Source organism: Malus domestica, chromosome 07 (assembly GCF_042453785.1).
Source record: "Malus domestica chromosome 07, GDT2T_hap1".
Classification (NCBI taxonomy): Eukaryota; Viridiplantae; Streptophyta; class Magnoliopsida; order Rosales; family Rosaceae; genus Malus; species Malus domestica.
In genome coordinates, this window is record NC_091667.1 from 5,855,648 (window position 1) to 5,880,926 (window position 25,279).

Genomic DNA, 25,279 nt, shown 5'->3' on the forward strand with positions numbered 1-25,279 from the left:
TCTCCATTGCTAGGGGTCATATCCAAGATCAGCTACTGAGAGTTACGAGTTCGACGAGAAGGAATATCATACAGTTCTTCATCTTCCAAATATCGAATTTGTCTCGAGAATGGTAGAACAACTCATTACAGTTTTACACAAAGCTAGGGACAATTGAAGCACCGATGACGAGGAGGATAAAGCATTCTCATCACGGTTTAGTGTTTACAGCAAAATCAAACTCACCGTATTATCGGTACTTCTTTGTTCCTTGAGTCCCAAGGCTTCTGGTCGAAGTGAATATGTAGGAGTCGTATTATATTGGAATCTGGAGATTACTGACATGCTTTTCAATGGTTTAAACATTGTAGATAACACCTTCTGCTCATATTCCTTATTTTCAAAGGGCTACTTGTTACAAAAATGGAGAAAACCAAATTAAAACAAACGTAAAGGAAATAATGGATACCAAGGAATTTACGTGGCTACGTTCATGGGAAAGCGGTATAAGCTTCTTTTCTTATGTCGAATAACGTTACAACGAGAGTATACTTAATCTCTAAGGCTACAGTGTCTCGCCAAGAGACGCTTGGTAAGTGGGAAGCTAGTTATTAATTAATAATTACTAACTCCCACATCGGACAAAAATCAAATATTAAATATGTTTAAAAGGATTTACACAATGCTATGATACTGCCGAGCCTAGTAGCGTGAGCTTGTAACTGAGCAAGACATTAAAGTGTTTGTTTGCCTCGATGAAGCCTAACCAAGTGAGACTATGGTGGTCTTGGTCTATTCACCCTTACGTGAAATCACACAAACAAAGTGCGTCCTTAAGCCGCGTACCATGATATACGTACCCTCAGCGTGCTATCTGGTGTGACATCTCATTACACATTCACTTTTTATAACCCACATCAAAGTGATTAATGTCATGCAATCTTTCTACGTCGTCCTGAATTCACCCCGATGGTGTAAAGTGTCTCTTGGAATAAAAATTAAAAACAAATCATGCAATATTTCAACTAGTCCTATACCATCTACTAGTTGAAAATCTTAGTGATGAATATCGTGCAACCTTTCTACATCGTCCTAACTTCACCCCCATAGTGTAAAATGTGTTGTAATAAAAATTTTAAAAAAAAATCATGCATTATTTTAATTGGTCATATACTATCTACCAGTTGAAAATCAAATTACCAAATGGACAAACTAACAAATTAAGTATGAAACTACGAATAATATTAATTGGAAAACAATAAACAAGACTGCTGCCAAGACGACTACATCTTGATTGACTTGTAATATAAAAAAAATCATGCAATATTTCAGCCAGTCATATATCATCTACTAGTTGAAAATCAGAGTACTAAACGGACGAACAAAGTATGAAACTACGAATACTATTAACAGAAAAGCAATAAACAAGAATACCAAGACGGCTACAAACTATAAAGACACTCATATCTATAGAGAAGAGAATGTCTCAGCTGATCACATGGCTGACTTAGGTTATGGCTTCCATTGGTCATCATGTTTTGGTTTCTCCTCCTATCACTGCTACTAATTTTTTGCAGTTTCTGATATTATTGGCAATGTCATTCATAGGGTTGTCCTTGCCTAGGTTTTTGTTGTTTTGCTTGCGCTTTGCCCTCCTCTATACCAATAAAAAAAATTGTTTAAATTCTAAATTTCTAATGAGGTTAATTTCTACTTTATTACCTTCAAGTTCGCAAAATCGTATTTTACTACACTTATTTTCCGTCTCACTTCCATACTTTTAAGTTCAATTTTGCGCTATTTTAATACTTCTATTAATTTTTATGTCAACTCATTCGTTAATTGATGATCTTACATTACTCATTGCTCTAGCCCACCAAATTTCAGACACCTAGAGTTTCAACTTAAAATAAATAGGAGTAATTAGGTTTTCATCCTTATTTTTACTACTCTATTGATTAAAACCTTATTACTTTTCAATTTTTGATCAAGGTCCTTTGTATTAATAATATAATTAATTATTTCAATAATAAAATATTTTTTATTTCTAAATATATTCATTTAATATTAAAAATGTTACAATTAGTATATTTATATTTATGGCTAAATTTTTTATCATATATTTTTATTTTTAGTTTGTACCCATTTTTAATTTGCAACCCTTTTTTAATTTGTACCAATTTTCCTTTCAGTTTTTAATTTGTACCCATATATTAATTTCTTTTTGTGCCCATATTTTTTAAAGTTTTATTTGTATTGTACCCATATTTTTTTATTTATTTGTACCCATTTTTATTTTTGCTAAATGTACCAATTTTGAAGAATGTACCCATGTTTTGATACAATAATTTTTTGGTTATTTTTTATGAATGTACCCATGTTTACACACACACACACACAATAGTATATTTATATTTTAATATTTTTAATCCCACAAATTATGGTTTTTTATTTAAAATCTCATTACTATAAACAACTATAAATTTTAATTTTTAATTAAAAAAATATAGTAACGTACATAGAAATAAATTATCAATTAATTTCAGGGACTTGGATCAAAAATTGAAAACCAACAAGGTTTCAGTCAAAGACTATTCATAACTAGGGACCGCATCCAAAGTCTCCCAAATAAATATTACAAAGTAATTAATTAAGAAAAATTTGAAGAAAAAAAAAAAAAAAAAAGGCCTCTCATTCTCTTCCCCTCTCTCTTCAACTCCCACTATGCGACTGACTTCTCCCTCCTCTGTTTCTTCTCCAGAATCCACCGCCACCGATGAAGAGGAGGATAAAGCATTCTCATCACTATTTACAGAAATCAAACTCTCCGTATTATCGGTACTTTTTTGTTCCTTGAGTCCCAAGGCTTCTGGTCGAAGTAAATATGTAGGAGTCGTGCAAGGTGTGTAAAGGATACTGGAATCTGGATATTACTGACATGCTTTTCAATGGTTTAAACATTGTAATTTGTAGATATAACACCTTCTGCTCAAATTCCCTCATTCTCAAGGGGCTACTCGTCACAAAAATGGAGAAAACCAAATAAGATAAACGTAAAGGAAATAATGGATACCAAGGAGTTTACGTGGCTGCGTTCATGGGAAAGCGGTATAAGCTTCTTTTCTTACGTCGAATAAGGGTACAACGAGAGAATACTTAATCTCTAAGGCTACTGTCTCACCTGGAAATTAATATGAGAAGAGCTTTCTATTCATCACTCTCTGTTGGATTTTGAATTTCACAGTTGGTAAGTTGAAAGCTAGTTATTAAATATATAATGGCTAAAGTCCCACATCGGACAGAGATCAAATATTAAATATATTTAAAAGGGTTTACACAATGATATGATATTGCCGAGCCTAGTAGCGTGGGTTTGTAACTAAGCAAGGCATTAAAGTGATTGGTTGTATCGGTGATGCCTAACCAGGTGAGGTTATGGTGGTCTTAGTCTGTTCACCTTAGGTGAAATCATACAATGTGCACCCTTAAGCCCTCGGGTTAGTAGGGTTTCCCATCCACCATGGTTGGGTAGCTAATAAAAACTTGCTTTAGATTGGGGTTATGGGTTCCAACCCAAGCCCCGCAGACCAAGATATGCCTACCCTCAGCGTGCTGCCTGGTGTATGGCATCCAACTACACATTCACTTTTTGGGACAAGTGTGGAATCTCCTCCGTATATATATTGCAATTTTTCAGCCATCCACATACCATCTTTCATTTTTTATTTTATTTTTATCGATGAAAGAGTCGGGATTAGAATTTAAAACCTCTTTCCAACTTTGATGTTGTGTTTCGATGAGTGGTTACCAAGTATCAAGAAGGTGAGTGGTAAAGCAACGGCACAATAGTTAAGAGATTCCACTCCTCATAACCTAGAAGACATTCAATGCTATAACATCATTGAGCCTAGTAACGTGAGCTTGTAACTAAGCAAGGCATTAAAGAGCTTGGTTGCCTTGATGAAACCTAACTAGGTGAGTTTATGACGGTCTTGTTCTGTTCATCCTTGGGTGAAATCACACATAATGCGCCCTTAAGCCCTCAGGTTAGTGGGGTCCCCCATCCACCATGGTTGGGTAGCTAATAAAAACTTGCTTTAGATTGGGATTATGGGTTGTAACCCAAGCCCAGCAGAGCAAAGATATGCATACCCTCAACGTGCTATCTGGTGTGTGGCATCTCACTACACATTCACTTTTTGTAACCCACATCAAAGTGATGTATATCATTCAATCTTTCTTCGTCGTCCTGAGTTCACCCCTATGGTGTAAATTGTCTCTTGCAATAAGAAATTAAAAAATATCATGCAATATAATTTTCAACTAGACATATACCATCTACCAGTGGAAAATCAAAGTGATGAATATCATGCAACTATGTCGTCCTCACTTCACCCCCATAGTGTAAAATGTCTCTTGTAATAAAAAATTTAAAAAAATCATGCAATATTTTAACTAGTCATATACCATATACCAGTTGAAAATCAGATTACCAAACGAGCAGATTAACAAATTAAGTATGAAACTATGAATAATATTAACTGGAAAACAATAAACAAGAATGCCGAGACGACTACATACTGAGGACTACATCTTGATTGACTTGTAATAAAAAAAAATAAAGCAATATTTGGCCAGTCATATACCATCTACCAGTTGAAAATCAAAGTACTAAACGGATGAACAAAGTATGAAACTACGAATACTCTTAACAGAAAACAATAAACAAGAATGCCAAGATGACTACAAAGTATGAAGACACTCCTATCTATAGAGAACACATGGCTGACCTGGGTTATGGCTTCCCTTGGTCATCATGTTTTTGTTTCTCCTCCTGTCATTGATACTAATTTTTTGCAGTTTTTGATATTATAGGCAATGTCCTTCATAGGGTCGTCCTTGCCTAGGTTTTTCTTGTTTTGCTTGCTGTGGGCTTTTGCCCTCCTCTGTACTAAAAAAAAAACTTGTTTAAATTCTAAAGTTCTAATGAGGATAATTTCTATTTTATTACTCTTAAGTTCGCAAAATCTCATTTTACTCCACTTATTTATTTTTTGACCCACTTCCATACCTTAAGTTTAAATTTTCTTCTACTTTAATACTTCTGTTAATTTTGCTATCAACTCATTCGTTAACTGGTGACTTGACATTACTTATTGCTCTAGCCCACCAAATTTCTGACACTTGGAGTTTGAACTTAAATACATATTACAAATTAATTAAGAAAAATTTGAAATAAAAAAGGAAGGGAATTAAAAAAAGGTCTCACTCTCTTCCCTTCTCTCTTCAACTCCCACTATGCGACTTCTCCCTCCTCGGTCTCTTCTCCATAATCCACCGCCACCGATGAAGAGGAGGATACAGCATTCTCATCACTATTTACAGAAAAAAAAAAAAATCAAACTCACCGTACTATCGGTACTTTTTTGTTCCTTGAGTCCCAAGGCTTCTGGTCGAAGTAAATATGTAGGAGTCGTGCAAGGTGTGTGAAGGATATTGGAATCTGGAGATTACTGACATGCTTTTCAATGGTTTAAACATTTTAATTTGTAGATATAACACCTTCTGCTCAAATTCCTTCATTTTCAAAGGGCTACTCGTCACAAAAATGGAGAAAACCAAATAAGATAAACGTAAAGGAAATAATGCGTACCAAGGAATTTACGTGGCTACGTTCATGGGAAAGCGGTATAAGCTTCTTTTCTTATATCTCACCTGGAAATTAATATGAGAAGAGCTTTCTATTCATCACTCTCTGTTGGATTTTGAATTTCACAGTTGGTAAGTTGGAAGCTAGTTATTAAGTAGATAATTGCTAAAGTCCCACATCGGACAGAGATCAAATATTAAATATGTTTAAAAGGGTTTACACAAGGATATGATATTGCCGAGTCTAGTAGCGTGGACTTGTAACTAAGCAGGGCATTAAAGTGATTGGTTGTATCAGTGATGCCTAACCAGGTGAGGTTATGGTGGTCTTAGTCTGTTCACTTTGGGTGAAATCACACAACGTGCGCCCTTAAGCCCTCGGGTTAGTAGGATTTCCCATCCACCATAGTTGGGTAGCTAATAAAAAATCAATCTTTAGATTGGGGTTATGGGTCCTAACCCAAGCCCCGCAGACCAAGATATGCCTACCCTTAGCGTGCTGCCTGGTGTATGGCATCCAACTACACATTCACTTTTTGGGAGAGGGGAAAGAGGTATAGAATCTTTAACCAACCAGCATCAACAAAGTGATATTATGCAACTAAGAAGTGGGAACTGGATCCTCCTGAGCAGAACGTCCACACCGTAAAAGGTAACCTTGGAGTGTAAATATACGTATGTAACATTTTTTTACAAAATGAGCACAAGTGTAGAATCTCCTCCATATATATATTGCAATTTTTCAGCCATCCACATACCATCTTTCATTTTTTTTTTTTTTTATCGATGAAAGAGTCGGGATTAGAATTTAAAACCTCTTTCCAACTTTGATGTTGTGTTTAGATGAGTGGTTACCAAGTATCAAGAAAGTGAGTGGTAAAGCAACGGCACAATAGTTGGGGGATTCCACTCCTCATAACCTGGAAGACATTCAATGAAACAAACGAAAGCCTAATATTATGATCATCTGGAAAACACTTGCGCTGGAGGCAGCAAACTTGCAACGCATATTTACCATTGGAGCAAGGTTCAAGCACGACGACAACTGCGGTTGCAAAATTACACCGCAGGCACTTTTCGTCGTTTGTTTCTGTTGTCATTCAGCAACCGGACACTCATACGGATTCAATTACAATTACGCAGATAATAAATCTTGAGGAACATACCAATGTAAGGAAACTGCTGAATTTCCATCTTAAAACAGTTTAAACATGATAAGTACCTTACTTGAAGACTAAGTTGTGCCCTCTACTTGGCAAAAAATGTTCAAGTCACGCACTCAACGTGCATATCAGAATGTTGAAGATGTCGATAGCTTAACATCTCTTCGTTGAAAGTTCCTCGTATAGAACAACCCAGTAACTCTTAAGCCAATAACCCAGGCCACAGGTAACTTCAGCCGCTTCGGCCAGGTTCACCATCATACCCATAACATCACAACCCACATGTTCTTTGTTTCTTTTCCATTTGTGAGCAATTTTTTGGCCTCTGCACATACCATGAGCAGAAAGGATTAGAGTTGAAATATGTAAAACAAATTCAAGGTAGAAAATACAATAGCTTCAAATTTCTAAACAACGCAACTGGAATATAAAAAAGTCTAATCAATCTGTAACGCTACCTGTACACGTTTTTTAGGTAAGCATCCTAGCCTATGAGATTCTGAGGTTTCTAACTTTAATTTTCTGCATTCATTATCTTCTTCTGCCTTCATTGATGTTCTGCACTCTGCACCCAAAATCCAGCCTGTGAAAGTTTGTTCCAGCAGCATCTACCTCTTACAAATCCTATTTGGAGAACCCAGGGAGATGGATTAAACATCTAAACGCACAGAGATCGAAAGAACCGTTCTTCAATTTCTAGTCACTTACCTTACTTGGCTTACAGTCCAAGCCTTAACCTCTCAACACTTCTTTAATAAAACCCTAAAATCCCCATTTATCCTGACCCTTCACAAAAAATTAAAATCCATTTTTTCACAACCCCAACTATGGCGATGAATAAAATGTTTATAAGATGCAATAGAAAACTCCTGGAAACCCCTCGGTAAGTTTTAACACATACATATTCCTACATATTCCTTATCACCCCATGCTACGCATAATCCTTAAAACTACTTAAAACGTAACTCCTATACGCTTACACCCTAAACTCCGTCTGAATATCAGATCTTACATCAATCATGACACTGTTCACCTTTAGCCATAAACTCAAAGCAGCTGGGGTTGTAAACTAGAGTGTGTTACACCAGTTCATAAGTTTTCGCATTTGTTCTTTAAAAAAACAAAATTGAATTTACTGTTGAACTCCCATTCACATGATCTTTACCACCCACACAACCATATGATGAAGGTTACGTTTATAGTTTAAGAACACTAATCCTATTACCGTGTATATGAATTATGTGTATGATTAGAGAGATTCAACGGTTGGATCAGCAGAACATCAATCTTGTAAAACTTAAACTATCAATTGATCTGATAAAATTATAAATAGTAACCCATCTACTCCACAGTCAAAAGAGTGTATACTGTATAATGAACATTAAAACATTAGGATTTAAGAGATAAACCTTACCAGAAGTTACACGGTATCAAAACACTACTTTTAACTGTCAACTGATAATGAACCTAATAACATGCCGAAATATGGCCCAATAATCCAGCCCGCTCATTTTAGGTTCCCGTCTGTGAACACCTTTGCCAAAAAACAGCAATATTTAAAGCAATTTTTTTGTCAACAATCTTCTGAACCAGTTAGTCATCTAATTATTGTTCAACCTTAAGACGAATACAGTTTAAGTAATGCTAATGAAATGGCTACTCTTTTATCATTGTTCTAATTCCAACAGATCAACATTTATAATCTCCTGATCGAATCACATTCATCCAAATTAATAATTTTGTCAATAGGTCGACAAGAAAACACACCTTAGACATGTGACCCCGTTCCTTTCCTCACTCCACCAAAGAAAAGAAGGGCAAGAAGGATAGGATAGGGAGACACTAAGTTGGCGTCCATTTTTTGTACACCATTCTGGTAGAAAAGTCAAACTTTATCAACTCATAATCGTAACAACATGATAGTGTAAATGTGTTGAAACTGGAATCACAGGGATGAAAAGAATCTGTAAGTGTAGTGTAGGGCTGGTAAAGATCACAGAAACCATGAAAACAAAAGGCCACGATGTTTTCTAAGAATGTAATGCACACAAGGACAGTGGTTTCTCACTGCTTCTAGATTTCAAACGGATTCAAACCTATTAGTATTTGAATACATTAACAATCCATTAGAAAGGTAATAAGAAACGCTCCTCAAGAAATGACCAATCAAAGCAATCCTATGTAAAACAACCAAATCAGTACCATCAAGGACTACTAACCGAATCAAACCAGAGGCTCCGTACCATAAAAATATATGAAAAACAGAACCAGATTTAGGGCAAGGTTAATTAATGATAAGATAACAGAGCCAGATGCCAGGGCAAGGACAATCATCTTACAGTAAAACAGAACAAGCTGAGACAGTGGACGAGCTATATTCAGGACACACATCTATCAGATCCAACCTGCAACAACAACATACAAGAAGGAAACTCAAGTAAAGCAACCGCCAAAATTTAATGAAACAAATACATGAAAAGGTACAACCAACTTTGAAGCTGATGTTTGCAGATTCATCAAGTTTCCAAACAGAATGAAACAGTCACGACATTGCATCATTGGAACCGCATACGTACAAATGCAGAGGTCTTGAGACTGTAACAGCTCCTGAAACAGAAACAAACCATAAAACCTCTCCATTTTCTAGAAACAAAACAAATCCAAGCAACTGTGTTTTTTTTAACAAACGATATTATCTACACTAAGGGGGTGGGAGAGTGGGCAAAGCCTCACAATGGGCTAGCAATAATATGGTTCAAATTCGCCTTTGGCGAGAATCGAACCTAAAACCTCTCACTTACAAGTGAAAAGGAAAACTACTAGACTCGGCATCCAAGCAACTGTTAATCCCAAAAGCCTAAGCTGTTAGGAGATCATCCCCTCAACAACTTGACAACAGAACTCAATACTCCCTATAATGCGTAGGCCCACTCCCACTCTAGTTGAAAAAATAGGGCCTAACCAAGAACAAGGTTACAAGGGTTACCAGAATACAAATACAAACGAAATACTAAATGGGGTACCTACGATTGGTAATGGCATAACCAGAAGAGGGGTGGGGGGGACAAGGTTACGCGTTGGGTAGTGCAGCACACTCTATTATCAAGCCACATAACAGTTGATTACAAAAGCCAAATTATGTTAGAACTCGGGATATCACGCAAAGTCATAGTTGATACCAAACACTGATTTTGGCAGAACTCAGTATAAATCTCAAGCAATTGTAGCTGTCACAGGATATGAAAGGAAATAGCCTACCTTAATAAATCCTGTTTCCAGGCCTCAAACTTCAATGGTAAAGGGACAAAAAATTATTAAAAAAAGAAAAAGAAGGAATGAACACCTGTGGGCTTCGCATGGAAAAAGCATAAAAACGAATCCAGAAAGATTTATTTGGTCAAGAGTGAATGAAATTTTTTAATGAGCCTCTCTATTTGTTACGTCAAAACCGGTCTTCTTAGGAAAGAGTTCAAAATTACCTACTACAACAAATATTACCAAGATCTTCCAGGCATTCACTTCATTTATGGGGAGACATATATTGACCAAAAAAATAACTGTAAATTTAAAGGCATACCCTGGTGCTGAGCCTGAAACTGTGCAACGAGGCAAATGATCTCTTGTAGACACCAATCCCAGCCATAAGGCAGATAAATAATACCCAACAAAATAAGAATGTACCTTTTAACCAGATTCCACTTGATTTCCCAAGAAAATCAATACTAGTGAATAATTCACCATCACTGTCAGCATAGGATTCTCATTAGTGCACATAAGCAGAATAACAGCCACAAAAAGTACATCAAAATTATATAAAATTGGAAGGGAAGTAGTTAGCAGTTAGCACTGGCACCTAGATTCCAGTAAGCACTTAAATTTATTTGCCGCGGAAAAATGAGTCAGCAATGCTAGAGAATAGAAAGATGAACAGAGGCAAAATTATGCTCAAAAGAAAACTGTTATTTGTTCTGATGAGAATTCATCTGCACTACACAAACAATTGAGATTTGTTTTTATTTTCCTTTTTTAAACATCTTCGGATGAGTATACAAAAAATGGCCATAATTACATGTGCTTGTTTGCCAGAGCCAAAACTTATATTGGCAGGTTGCCCTCTGACAATAGCACCATCAGTCTTGTCTAAATGGTCAAGTAATCCAAGGAAATATACAGTTTACTGTCGTCCTCACAGAAGCATATTCAAATCCGAGAGGTCATCCATAGGAATGTCAAGCCCCTCTGCATCATGGTCCTGCAAACCATCCTCATCAAAGTTAAACCAAGTACTCAGATCTTGGTTGCCACCAAGGTCATTGGCTACTCCTAGTTCTATCGAGTCTAAATCATTCAGATGCAAGTTTGCAAAATCCATTTGTTTCTTGGTCTCTGTAGGACCCTGAGGAATGTCATTATAGCATGTGGGCTCAATCTCTCGTTTACTGTTATTATTATTGCCAACAACTTCAACAAATCCAGCTGAAGGGGCATTGCTAATCAACCGATTTCCTGAAGTTGATAGCTGAGCTGTCTTCTGTTTGGGCTTTGTTTTGGTTTTACGCTCACCCTTATTGTTACCCAATGATTGACGGTCAGCTTTGGTAACAGAATTCCTGGCTGATGTATCTTTGTCCCTTTCTCTCTCACTTCTTTTTCCTTTTGCTCGACCCAACACAGTACCAAGATTTGATGCAGCTTTCAAGGAGGGGCTGCCAACATCATCAAGCAGAACTTCCTTCTTTTTCCCTCTGTACAATATTGGTCCAGTTTTTGTAACCTGCTCAGTGGGATGGGTAAGACTGGACATACCAGAAGAACCCCAGTCATGCTTATTACGATGATCAGGCCGCTCTGCCCATTTGGAAGAACCTGTGGAAAGAAAAGAGAGAAGGCATTTACAAAAAGCAGTTCAACTGAGAATAAGTTTCTGCAAGAAAGATAACTATAAATAAAGGGTGTTGTTATTAGCACTCCAAAAATAGTGCACTCCTCCCTATACAGATTTCCTTGTATTTTTATAAATTTGGAGGACCTTTTTCGTGTGCCAACAACAGCTCCCATAAATAAATCAGAGATGTTTGGAAAAGGTCCAAATCATGGGAGAGAAATAAAACTGTGCATTGGTTTTGTCTGATATATATGACCTCTAACTATAAAACTGTGGCATATAAAATTCTAAACATTTACAAACACACAAAAAAAAAAAAAAAAAAAAAAACGTGTGCTAAACCAACAAATACTCCTTAAAAGCAAAACATCTAAGTACTTAAAAGTACTAACCTGAAACCCCAGGTTCTTGTTGAGAGTTTTGATTTTCAAGTGGCGAACTTATGCTGTTGCATTTCATGGTTTCTCCATTGCTACTGGGAAGCGATGCAGCGAAAATGACATCTCGAAGTACAGGCTCATTAAAGCAACTTTTTCCAGTTTCTTCATATTTTCGACATCTAGCAAGAGTCCTCTTCATAAAAGCAATGGCAACTTGTTTTGAAACCTTAGCAATCCGATATTTTGAAGCAATACTTCCCCGAGTGGCCTAAAGAAACAAGAAAATGAGACCTTTTATGGTCTAAAGTAATACTTCATACTTAACATGCTACAGTTAAAATTCAGCAGAATGTGGGTACATGCTCCAGTTAAAGGACATCAATTTTTTTTTTTTTTTTTTTTTTTTTTTTTGCACTTCAATCAAGATGTAAGTAACTGATGCTTGGAACATGCAAGTTCGAATCCCATCCCAATAAGAAAATTGAAAAAAGTACCAGAAGCTTTCTGAAAGCCAACTCAACAAGCTTGTCCATAGCAACCTGCTCGCGGCGCCTGCAATTTAGCCACATAAGATTAAAACTTCCACAGAATCAAAAGAATCGGTTCTTGTGTTGATTTTCATACCAAAAAAATATACAAGTATACTACAAATTTCTAGAAATCATCTAATGTACTGAATAGTATACCGTCTTTCGATGTCCATGCCTTCTTCAATTGCTTTAACAAATTTGTTTAACTGTATCTTCTTCCCATCAACCTACAGAATCAGAATGCAATTATGTTAGTAAACTATGAGATAAAATGGGAAAGGTGAAGAAATTACTCGGAATGGACCAATTGCATGACAAAATGGGGCAATCATATTAATGAGGTGAAATGTGGAAACGTGGTTATGTTCATAAGAGGTGATATCTAAGAGCCATAACCTGTTGGTGAAGTAGCTTCTGTAGTCCAACAATATCTTTATCAATTGCTTCGTCCACTCCATCTGCTAGATCAGGCTGAGACAAGGCAAACAGTAAGTTGTTAAATTATTGTAGGAAAGGGGTTGAAAAAGGCAACAGACAGAAAGAGAGCTTCCATTCGAAATAGTTGCCCTGATCCTAATTCTGCACTCCATGACATGCAAATTTCTGGCAGAAACAGGACTGGCCTGACAAACTCAGTAAAGTGAAAATAGACTTTATGGCCATGGAGCTAAACACTTAAGTATCAACACTACACATAGGGTAAGAGCTTACCACTGTTTCTTGATACAGGCCTACACTTTGTAGCTCCAACAAGAGTCTATCCTCCAGAGGCATCTGTTCATATGGGCAATCAGAGGAAGAAATTCCTGGAGAGTTTGTAACCACATGTAGTAACCCATCTGCACCATTTTCGGAAAACAAGGGAAGCATCCCACTCTCTGAATGCAACTCTCCAAAATCTACTTTTGACAAATCATTATTGTATAATTGATTACAGATGCCTGTGGCATTCACAAAGCCACTGGCCCCATTGTAAGGGTAATTGTCAATGGAACATTGATTGAGAGTCTGCAAACCCATATCTGTATCGTTTGGAAGCTGGACCCCGATCCTGTTCCTTGGCTCAACATTAATAGAGGCACATGTAGCACCTGGAAAATTGTCCCCATTATATTGTAAAGACATAGTTCTCCAGTCATTGCCATTTTCAAATTCTTTAATGTCATCTTCCACGATTAGAGCCGATAATACTCTTTGGTACAGTGGAGGCACTTTCTTTGTTCCTTTTGAGACTAATCTTCCACAAGATATATCTCCTTTTTGAATTTGGTCTTGCACGTTCCACTCGTATTGTCCAGAAACAAGAGTCTTGGGCACAAAGTTTTCTTCGTGCACAATATCACCCTGGGTAAGAACATAACTTCATAATTAACATCGCAATGCTTGTCTTCCTCAGAAACACTTAATAGTAAAGTAGAAACTAAGCGAAGCCGGTTAGAATAATTTAACATCGCAGACAGAATAAACCCATTCATAGATTTTTCATTCTTTTCCCTTTATTGGTGTATGTCATTTGCAAGAAAATGATCAATTTCAATTATACCACTTGGGCAACCACCCTTTTGTAACACTAACTTAAAAGTGGGATACCATTTGCAGCGTTTGCCAAAGCATAGAAGGAAAATGTGTTGCTACACCGTTGAAAATCCTGGGCATCAGTTTCGAATGAGTTCAAGGATTATTCTCTTTCTCATATAGTGTGGGATATGATAGCAACCGTAAAATGATTATGGTTGAGGTTATGTTACTTGTACTCAGATCTGTTTGAGAGGTCTTAGCTAGCTTTGCTACATGGTGGATTTCTTATCCACTATTTTGTAATTCTTGTTTTTATTTTAATAAAGTGTTATCGTTTATTCTCAAAAAAAAAAAATCATAATGGATGCCTAAAAGCTGAAGCTTAAATAGATGTCTGAGGTGGCACAGTTAGGATGAGATACCAAATTCAAGTCTTAATCAAATAACATATGACACTGGATGGAAAATAACCAAGATTTAGTGTAAAGAAAGATGGCAGAGATAGAAATCAGATATCAAAAGTCTGTGTCAATAAATAATATGCTAGACATTACCGAAACATTATTGGTATTGCCTAGCATCAGAGACATGCATTCATCATTCTCCTCCACAGATATGAGCTGATTTGAAAGCAAACATACAAATAGGGAAAGCATTAGTCAGGGACCATATCAATCTAATAAAAGAAATTTTATTGAGTGAGATGTAGCGATCAACTCTAGCTGCTACCTGCTCCTGGAAGTAGGATACCACCTCTAAACTGACAGGACCAAATATTGGTTCCATTTTCTTCCAAAATGAACTAGAACAGGCCAAATCTACAAAAACAACCAAGCAATACCATAATGAAAATGTATACGGAGAAAACATAGTTATAATACAAATTTAAGCATATAATATACGTACATAAATATTTCTAAAGAAAGATTAGTCACGGAAACATACTGTTGGAGCTACAGGCAAAATTTGCAGCTTCCAGAAGTTCTTCATGGTCATCATCTGGCTCACCTGAAACATCATAGGCAATAGCATATAATTGCAGCCCTTAAGTTTCAAGGAGCCAAACCGTTATGGCAGTAAATATATTGTAATCAATTTTGTGTCGGAGCAAAAATCCAAAGAAATAAAGTTTGAAATCATATAACGGTAACGATGATTCTCATCAGTCATCATTCACGGAGTGTACAGACATGCATATCCAAATGAAGGTCAAACTTCAACAGATGGCGCAATATACAGAATGGAGCTGCTATTGGCTCTACAAAAGGATCATCATGCACTCCTCCCTAGTGAAATAATAAAGGGATGGAGAAGGACTGCAGAATGACTTTTTTTAGTGTTACTAAAGTTCCCTATACAGAAATGTAATCAGCCAAATAACCTTTTGGTATTGGAACAAGAAATAATAAAAAGACCTAGTCAAAACATACCAATAAAAGAAATGCTGGTACTCTACCTGCACAATCAGGGGAACCGATGGTAGATATATGGCCTGGAAAAGTAAAGGCCTTCCTATCTGACAGTTTCTTCAGAGGAGGACGCCCTGATTTACTGAAGTAAGAAAAAATACAAAGCTTAAATATAATACTGTCGAGATTTGGTTTAACAGGAAAATGCTAAAGTGAGAAAATATAGATCATTTTATGCTGAAACAAAACATTAATGAATAAATAAATTAGTTAACACCTTCCATTCTTCTCAGAACCAGGCCTCATACTTTTGAATGGCTTTGCCAAGGCTGGAGTTTCCAAGTTTTCCCTTGTAGCTACAGTGGTAGCCCTACAAACTGATGATCCTCTTCCACTCCTTCCCTGTCTCCGAACACCAGCTCCAGTTTCCTCTCTATTGAGCAGTTTATTCTTCTTTGTAGGTAATATTGAAGAACCAGTATTCTGAACATCATTCACAGCTTTCTCACCTACTTCACTACTACCTGGTCCTTTCTCTTTCAATCTACTTTCACGATTTTCACCAGCACCAGATTCTTCACTTTCAGATAATCTGACAGGAGATGAAACCATTTCCTGTTTAATTTTAATTTGTTGGGCACCATTCACAACACTCTTCTGAAGCAGCCCATTGGTCCCAAAAGAATTTAATCTACCACCCGCATCAGAAGGGGAACATCTTTCTGAGGGTATCTGCACTTCATCATGGTTTGACACAGGAGACAGTAGATTTGATCTTCTGGTTCGAGACATTTTCTGTGGTCTCTGACCAACCCATTGAGCCATCGAGGGCGTGGTTGATCCTGTGGGCACCGGACGTTTGCGATTGGTAGCCCCGCTCACTGAATTATTTTTTGTTACACTTGGAGGTTGTTCCCATCCCTCAGGTGTTCCAGATGTGCGAGGAAGACTAGGAGATGAGTTGCATGCAGTTACAGGGCCATTTCTTGGCGCCCTTGAAGCCTTTCCCTTTATCACTGGATTAGGATTGAGTATTTGACTATCATCGCGAACATTTAACCTGAACAGAATGGTCACCAGATCAGACATTAAAAAGTCGGTAGAAAAATTTAGTAATAACCAGTCAAAGAAACCTTCAATGCACCTACAAGAAACTATTGCACAAGAATAGTACAAGCACATACTTATTGTTTGCCTTTGGTAAAAGTCGCTCCTTAGTCAACCCAAACGTTAAATCTTTTGAAAGAGAGACCTTGTCCAACTCATTCTTGAGCATAATACGACCATTTGCATTAGCAGACAAGGAATTAGAGTCTAGCTTGTTAATGCCATTACCACCAGTAAATGACCCTGATCTGCAAGAGTGGAGAGATTTCTTGTTTTATATAATAACTAGTAGCAAACAAAACTAATAAGGAGGCAAAACCAGTCAAAGGATTACTGTACGAAACAAGACAATTTCAAAAAGAAACCACAATACTTCCGTAGGAAGAGAATAAAATGTTTCAAATACAACCCCTGCACTATAGGTTTATCAGAAATAACAAACACAACACATGATTTCACTCACGCTTTGAGAATTTACACATTGAAGGGGAAATTTACATTGTCCAGAATATGAAAAAATAAAGAAAATGGCAATTTCAAATGGTGGCTATTTTTTTCTATTTGATTTTACATTACAGGTTAAAAAATTGGATTTTAAAGAACAACGAGCACATCTAATAATTCTTGTAGCATCAAACCATTTAAATACAATACAGCATGTCATCACAGCAATCAACTAGGCTGCAAGTGTATGTAATAAATATACTTCTAATAGAATCATTGTGACAATATAAATTCTTGGTTCTACAAAGTGGTGGTGGATGTTTGTCAACGTCTAAAGTCACCTGAAACTTTGGGCATCACAGGCTTGGGGACAAGGCTCATCATTAGGCTTATGATGTAAGGTTCGTTTTAGCTCTGCATCACCATCCATGGGCCTGCTATATACTGTGCCTACAGAACGTTTCCTTTTCATTTTTTTATCCCATGCTTCCCCTCCAGCAGGTAGTCTGCGAATCTTTTCTTCAACAAGATCAGAGCCTTCACCTCTAAGCATATCCCTATCTTTTCCCACAACCACAGGCTGCCTTGTCAGCACATTACTTCTGCTTTCAGCCTAAAAGAATAAAGTTGACCACAAATGTGTGTGTTATGGAAACAAGATTCAAAATTAAGTAACAAAGGTAAATTTCAAGCAAGTTAGAGATATGTGGTTAGGATTAAAGACCTTCAAGCTGAAACCTGAATAATTTTATAGTCATGGTACTCAGACTTTTAGCTCAGGATAATGTTAAATCTGAAAGGGTGGTACTACTTTCTATAAAAAAATATTTAGTGGGTTTTTGCCACCTCTTAAATTTTTACATTTTTCATTTCTAGTTGGCCCTTGTTGTTTCAAATTCCCATGCCTATGTTATGGGTACAACCCTTTTATTTTGATTTGATTTTCTCTTCCCAGGGTGTATCTTCCTTAATTTTATGTAGAACTTACATTTCTTAATAATTTAAGAAAGTGAAAACTGGAAGACTAATTTCACTAATTAGCAAGAAAACCACAAAGATATTGAAATTTTACCATTCTTACTTATGTACGTACATGTATGTCTGCCACTGTTTACAGCATTAGGCGTTAATATATAGCAATTAACTTCAAACCACAAGGTAAAACTCTCTGAATACATACCCTTAATTCTGTGACCGATGAGCGAGCACGCCTGTTCATCACAACAGTCTTAGTCCTGTCCTCCAGCCTTTGATTCATAGAATCTGAAGAGTTTCTCGAAGCTCCCATCTTCAGCAAGTTTGACCCACCTGATCTTTCATTTGTTATAAACTCATTCCTTTGCTGCTTCTTTAAGTTTAAAGCTTCACAATACCTGTTCAATTTGTCGATGGAGTCATCCAACCTTTTTGCTCTAACCCTGACCAAAAATTGTTGTAACATCAGCAGAGAGATAACTTCTTGAATACAACCCAAATAAACACATCACAAGGTTCACCCACCTCCAACAAGCTCGATAATTAAAAGGTTCAACTATATTTATTTTGAGAGACTTTAATTTCATAAAAAAGGACATGAACACTAGAGAGGATCTCGAGCCACAAATAAACAGATTCAAGTGTAAATGGAAATTTCAGAGTTAATGAGATTACCTGGCCTTGTTTGAGGCCACTAGCACACTGTCTTTGAACCATTTTAGGTCCTCTGTAGCCACTGGAGTGTGGGGCTTCAAATTAGCTGCTCCAAATGGATTGTCTTCTAAACTGCCGCCAAAAGGTATTCCCAGAACCCTCCTTAGCTCACCCAAGGAAGCAAACTGCTGATCTCCCATTGTAATAGGATCTAACATCAAACACTGATGTAGTGGAGGCAAATTTCCTCTCGAAGTAGCATTGTCCCTGGGCGTAGTAGCACCAGAACTAAGCATCCGACTCTCACCACCCTCACGGAAGCTTCCAGACCTATCCAAACTGGCACCAGGGTAATTTCCTCTCATCCCATTTGAATATCCCCCTGCAAATGCCGAGTCCTCTGGACTGGCTGCACTCATCTCAAATCTCGCACCTCCCGCCATTACTCAAGGCCAAGGGAACCAGCTTATATCAACAAATAGTTTCTTCCTAAAAACCTAGTTCAGCTCACTCAAGAAACAATCTCAAATGCAGCGGTCTACAAGTACTGGACAAATCATATCCATAAATAAATGTCCATTCTGAAGTTATCCGACCATATCTATAACACACATTGAGCCTAAATTAGTACACAAACAAAATATAAACTCTGTTCTTTAAGTAAACAATCAATAAGTTCTAAATAATAAAGTCAAAAGATTACACTAATCATTGTCAAAAATAATACAGTGCCGTCTACATGTAAAGCACTCGTCCACACCGAAATGGTACACCACCCGGCACCCGGTTTGATGTTGAACTTAGTGTAAGTTCACTTTCCAAAAACAGGATTGAGTTCAGATAATTGAAAACAGAGTTGACCAAAAAGCTACCTTTACCTAGCGTCCCAAAACAAGTGCAAAACTGACTCAAGATTCCAAACTACACATCCTAAATTCTTCTAACCAACCAACAAAAGCAACTCAACAACTGCAATTATCCATAAACTGCTTTTTTTAAACAATTAAACCAACCATTAACCACTATGTTAAACACATAAACAGCTTAAATTCAAAATAATTCGGGAAAATTGGACAACTACAAATAAAGAAAGATTAAAAATTCAAGCACCCCACTACAACAATCCAAACCCTGGAATTAAGCTACTATTAGAAACTAGGGTTTTCCGAAATTGCAACAAATTGAACCTGAATTTCCCTCGCAAATACAAAATTCGGGGAAGCAGAAGCTAAGCACAGAACGAAACGCAAGCTAGACGTACCGGCATTGAGCGATCGAGGAGGAAGAGGTCGAATTGTAGGGCGACAAAGTATCAGTGAATTCTAGGGATTTGGGGAGTTTTGGGCGTTAGAGGCTTGGGGCTGTCGTCGCGTGGAGGTTCTGTCTTCTGTGAGAGAAGGGGGAAGGGCAGTGGGTCCCACGCCAATTTAGGGGCTTGACTTTTTGACTGCTGAGTCCACACTCTCCCACAGCAGGTCCCTCCCTAGTATCTGGTTTTGAGTTTTTTATTTCCCGGACCGGTGGACCGTTAATGGACCGGAATCATATTCATATGGATGGATTCACCTTTATTTGTACTTTGCATTTTTCACTTTTGATTTTAATTATTTTTCTCCATTGGCAAAAGCCATGATTTCTTTTCTTCTTTATACAAACTCCAAACCAAAAATAGTTTTTTTTTTCTTCAGTAGTTCTAGGTTAAAAATTTTGCCTAGTTTTGGATTGAAATTTTAGTCCAAGATCATTAAAAAAAAATTAATAGGCAAAAGTCATGATTTCTTTTCTTCTTTAAACTGACACACCCTGATTCTAAATGTCCACCTGGACTTCAAATCGAGCTGTACTGGCCAACACCAGGAAGATAACAAAGCCATAAAGTGTAATAATGTGGAAAATGTTAATAAATTTAAATATAAAAGTGCCTAAAGTGCGCTAGTGAGTAGGATAAACTCATTTCACACGTGATCTTAGACCATAAGTAAAGTACAGTAGAGTAAATTGAGAATTATACCATCAAAGGTAACCTTCTATATCAAGATTTTCCAAGAATCATCGTCGATACAAAACTCAACTACTAAAACCTTGAGGGGCGAAAAACAAAGGTATGGCCTAAAAATAAAGTTTTGTAAAAAAATCTTTTCGCAAATGTAATAACCTCTTGCCATAAAACAAATATAGTTTTCACATATAACATACTACATATAGTATGAAAATACTTGCCGTAACCAACAATATCTCAAGAATTCAATTCGTCATAGTATTTCGTAAATATATACCTAAAGTTCGGTAATCACATAATCTCGCATAAACAAACATATCATATCGAGTGTTCATCGACATATGCTGACATAAGTGTTCATGCAGAGATATTATGACATGAACAGAACTGGGTGTAATAATGATATATGTTTTAATACTACAATTACGTGAAGACTGGCGTTATGCACATCACATACGAGTCCTAATTGCTTATAGCAATCTAGGACAGGACTCGCATCTACAATGGATACAAAGTGAGCGTACGGTGCGAAGTAAACATACACGTGAAAGACTGGCTGTCACACCCGAATCCCGACATACATCTAAGATCGACACGTGATGTCACCAAATACACGTATCTCAATATACCCCGCCTCCGAGATACGGCAAATAACAACTTGAGAATCAAATCGCATAGTAATTTTTCGTATACTTTATGGCTGCATCTAACCTCCTCGTTAGACTGCCTATGTACCCTCATTAGGAATCAAGTCATTCGTAGTTCGTCGTTCACTAATTTAGACATTTATTCCAGTGTGTTCTAACAGGAATACATAGCATTTTGTAATCAATTATTAGAACTTGACATGCATGACATTACCAAGTTCAGGGCTACAAAACAAACCAACATGCTGTTCAAGATTCTCATTCTATCCATCACATAAATTCCATATTTTCAGCATGATACTTCCATCCACAGCATGTAACATATCAAATAACCAACGAAGCACATATTATTCTCAAGCCACATTGATCAACTAAAATAATTAGAATAATAACAACCATAACCAAGGTCATTCCACAATCCCGTCAACCAATCAATTCATGAATCAAAGATACATGATCTTAGCATTTAATTATGTTAATCAATGAATGCAATAACATATCATTTCACGAATTTAACCAAGGAACTCTATATAATTTCCTACTTGGATTATGAGCAATAACATAATAAATCTATTTTATATTCACAAGGTCTATTGTGGGTAATTCTCATTCACTCGAATCTAGGGTTCTAGACTAACCTTATGGGAATGAGCGAGAGCAAGGATTCCGGACCACTCAACGGAATCCAACAACACTGGGTTCCGAACCACTCAACGAAACCAAAGTATCAAGCTGCTTCTCATAATCTACCCAGACCTGTCATATGTAAAATCAGTGCTTACATCATGGAAATGGTGCATCGGCCAAACGAAACTCGGAAGCTTGGGTGAGTGACAATAATAGAAGTATGTGATAATCAATAAAAAGAAAGATCATCGAACACAGTTTATAAACCTCAAATATAAGTTCGTAAATATGAAAACATAGTCAAGTCTCTAACAACTCCGAATGAGTCACCCAAACATCCAACGACTTTTCCCATTCAAATCACCAAGATTATCAAAAACCATCGTTCATATGTACATTAAAAACTAGGGCTAAAGGGACGCAGTTCAGCCGAAGCCTACATAAGTAACCAAACACGAAGTGGCCCCCTAAAGTGGATTAACCAAGCAGAGCCACCCTTGAGAAAGTAACCAAGTAGGCAGTGACCCCTCAATGTGGATTAACCAAGCAGAGTCACTCCTACAACTGTTAGGAAGTGATCACCCAATGCAGATTAACCAAGCATGATCACTCCTAAGCATACATGGCCATAAGGATCGCCCAACGCGGATTAACCAAGATCGATCCACATATAGTATGGTTCCCCAATGCGGATTAACCAAGCAGGACCACTAGTGACCCCCCAATACGAATTAACCAAGCAGGGTCAAGATAATTAGGTAGGTAGTGACCCACAACGCAGATTAACCAAGCAGAGTCACACCTACATAACTATTAGGCAGTGATCACCCAACGCGGATTAACCAAGCATGATCACCCCTAAGTATAAATGGCCATAAGGATCGCCCAACGCGGATTAACCAAGCATGATCCATATATTGTATGATTCCCCAATGCGGATTAACCAAGCAAGGTCATAGTCCCCTATTAGCCCTCAATTTACAAAACATTTCAATATGCAATTCGAATCACTTTTTCACAAATATTACCAATCCATGAATCAAATCACATTTAATAAAAATAGATTGATGGCCAATTATAAAATAATCACATTTTAACAGAAAACACATTTATAAAACTATGTCATATCCACAAAGGATATTAATATAAAGAATCGGGTAATCACCATATCACATATATTAAAGTCACTCACCGAGACAAGTCCACAAAGCTTGACTGAGTCTCTAGTAATACTAATTTTAGTAATTCAAATGGTTCAAGACATGTTGACCAAATGACAATGGTGGGGTCCACACCCTAGCAATTTAATCCGAAAGATCTGCACATAATAATCTAGATCCGTAACTTCCTAAGGTCCACATTATTCTCAAAGAACAACAGACTAAAATATCATCGCGATCCGACGGTTGGATCTCCGCCAATTGCTAGAATTAGGTGGCGGTTAACAATTAATTTTACTAACTTAGAAATCTAATTCGGGAAGGTCCGTACATCGGATTCCCGATCTGTTAGCTCCAGTTATCCTCAAATATTATGTTCTATAACACATTAAGGTTTGGTAATGATCCAACGTTCGGATTGGTGATTCATATTTTGATCAAGTAATGTATCCTAATGAAACTAACTTCAAACAATCAAATTATATCATACAGATATCAATTATGGAATGAGGACATCTAATTGAACTTAGGAAGACATCATTGGCCCATTAGCCCAATGGCCCCACGCCACCGCACATGCCGTCGTGGGTGGTAGTCAGTCGCCCCGACTCGTCGAAAAATTCAACTATTTTCAAATATTACCAAATTTTACAAACAATAAAATCTCAGTGAGGGGATAAATTTTCATACCTGTGGCCAAGTCCAATTCAGCCGGGAAGTGTCCCAATTTCATCCAAAACCACCGGAAACCCTAGAAATTGGTGTTCCTTGATTCATCGCGAAAACGAACTCCGACGCCTCATCCAATGCTTGGGCCTTGCTCTAGGGGTTGAGGGGAGTCTATTGGTTATGGTGATAGATGGTAATCATTGTCAGAATTATCGTAAAATGAGAAAACTCGCAGGAAATCCCTGGGTACTTTGTCGCTTCGACCTTGGAAAATGGAAAAGAAAAATGGAAATCTAACACTACAAGGATGTAGGACTCGTCAAGAGCTTTCCATGAACACCAATATCACCCAAAACGGAAGTCGGATGAAGAAGATATGGCCGGATCAAAAATGGTGGTTCGCGGGTGAAAAATGACTCATTTCGGGTCTCTCATCTCCCCTCCTTTTCTCTCCCACAACCTCATCTTCTTCTCTCTCCCGTTGCCACCTGGTAGCATCCAGTCCCTCATTTCTTTCTTCTTCTTTTTTTTTAAATACCAAAACGTCTCTAATTTCTTCGTTATAGCTCCGTTTCACGAATGGTTTGCGCCTACGCGTTCGTGAGATTGAGCTCTATCCAAATATATAAATTGTGACCTCGAAATGCCTACAAGTTTTAAATAAATAATTTCCAACTTCAAACTTTGTAAATAGTTTAATTAAAATCTAAATTCAACTAAATTAATATAAATTATCGAAAAATAATATAAAATCTCAATAATACAAATATGTAGATTATAACATTGAAATCCAAGAATGGGACCCTAGCCCCGGGCAAGTACTAACACCAGTGCAGCACACGATGAGTAGATAACGTAAATATGATCATGCAACGGTAAATCGATAATTCTAGTCAACATAATACTATTCATGGCCGAAAATATAATTAAGGCACCCCGTAATAATATGCATACATGTGAATCCTGTAGGATTCATAATGATCTCACAATTTTCTTCATTGCGACAATTCTTTAACGTCAATCTAATTATGGCATCGCTTAGAAAATGCATTATTAAAATATATATGGAAAATCAAATAACATATATACTATATAAAAGAAAAGACTGACTCACAGATACTTGTGAGGTCACAGCTGTTCGAACTAGGGAAGCCGAAGTCTCCAATAATAATCGCACTTAAGCATTATATTGGGACTCATTAGTAAAACTCCACTAAAATGATTAAATTTGGGAAAACGGAGTGCAGATTTAGAATCAGAGCATCGAAATATGCTAAGATGGGTCCCGGTAATTTTCATAAAAAGTCACCGATCAACCCTAAAAGGTCAACCGAGATGCCTTAGCAGTCTACTACGTTAAAACTTTGGAATTTCACTAAATGGATGTCAAAAACGGACTCAAGGCGTCAAAATTAGCCTAGAGGATTTCCGAGAAAATTTTGAAAAAGTCAGCACAAGGAATATTTCATAGAATATTCCAAATA

At 37.0% G+C, this 25,279-nt stretch overlaps 1 protein-coding gene and 1 long non-coding RNA gene across 4 annotated transcripts; both read right to left on the minus strand.

The window, feature by feature from the left end:
* Positions 1–6,850: 6,850 nt before the first annotated feature.
* Positions 6,851–10,526, minus strand: LOC139197334 (uncharacterized). Its single transcript, XR_011582627.1, has 5 exons — positions 9,131–10,526; positions 8,559–8,664; positions 8,206–8,325; positions 7,250–7,356; positions 6,851–7,116 (listed from the first exon to the last, which is right to left on the minus strand). It is a non-coding gene; the product is annotated as an uncharacterized lncRNA (long non-coding RNA).
* Positions 10,527–10,730: 204 nt separating this feature from the next.
* On the minus strand, positions 10,731–20,166 carry LOC103438788 (uncharacterized). Of its 3 annotated transcripts, XM_029105355.2 has the most exons (17): positions 19,955–20,162; positions 18,715–19,294; positions 18,438–18,482; positions 18,245–18,372; positions 17,406–17,677; positions 16,698–16,868; positions 15,791–16,573; positions 15,561–15,655; positions 15,050–15,112; positions 14,834–14,922; positions 14,659–14,724; positions 13,298–13,930; positions 12,983–13,057; positions 12,743–12,813; positions 12,551–12,608; positions 12,069–12,324; positions 10,731–11,657 (listed from the first exon to the last, which is right to left on the minus strand). In XM_029105355.2, exons 4-17 carry the CDS (start codon positions 18,350–18,352, stop codon positions 10,978–10,980), a joined length of 3,420 nt encoding a protein of 1,139 aa, XP_028961188.2. In that variant the 5' UTR covers positions 18,353–18,372; positions 18,438–18,482; positions 18,715–19,294; positions 19,955–20,162; the 3' UTR covers positions 10,731–10,977. The 3 variants fall into 3 exon arrangements, with proteins under 3 accessions (XP_028961188.2, XP_028961183.2, XP_028961189.2); XM_029105350.2 differs by having other exon boundaries at positions 18,245–18,482; positions 19,955–20,166; XM_029105356.2 differs by having other exon boundaries at positions 18,245–18,476; positions 19,955–20,096.
* Positions 20,167–25,279: the final 5,113 nt, after the last annotated feature.

Excerpts from the sequence above, each read along its gene's own strand:
- LOC103438788 (XM_029105350.2), bottom strand. The coding sequence starts at position 19,136 with ATGGCGGGAGGTGCGAGATTTGAGATGAGTGCAGCCAGTCCAGAGGAC. Across the intron at positions 14,923-15,049 it reads TTTTGCCTGTAGCTCCAACA|ATTTGGCCTGTTCTAGTTCA; the intron begins GTATGTTTCCGT and ends TTGTTTTTGTAG. Across the intron at positions 12,325-12,550 it reads TGGCTTTCAGAAAGCTTCTG|GCCACTCGGGGAAGTATTGC; the intron begins GTACTTTTTTCA and ends TTGTTTCTTTAG.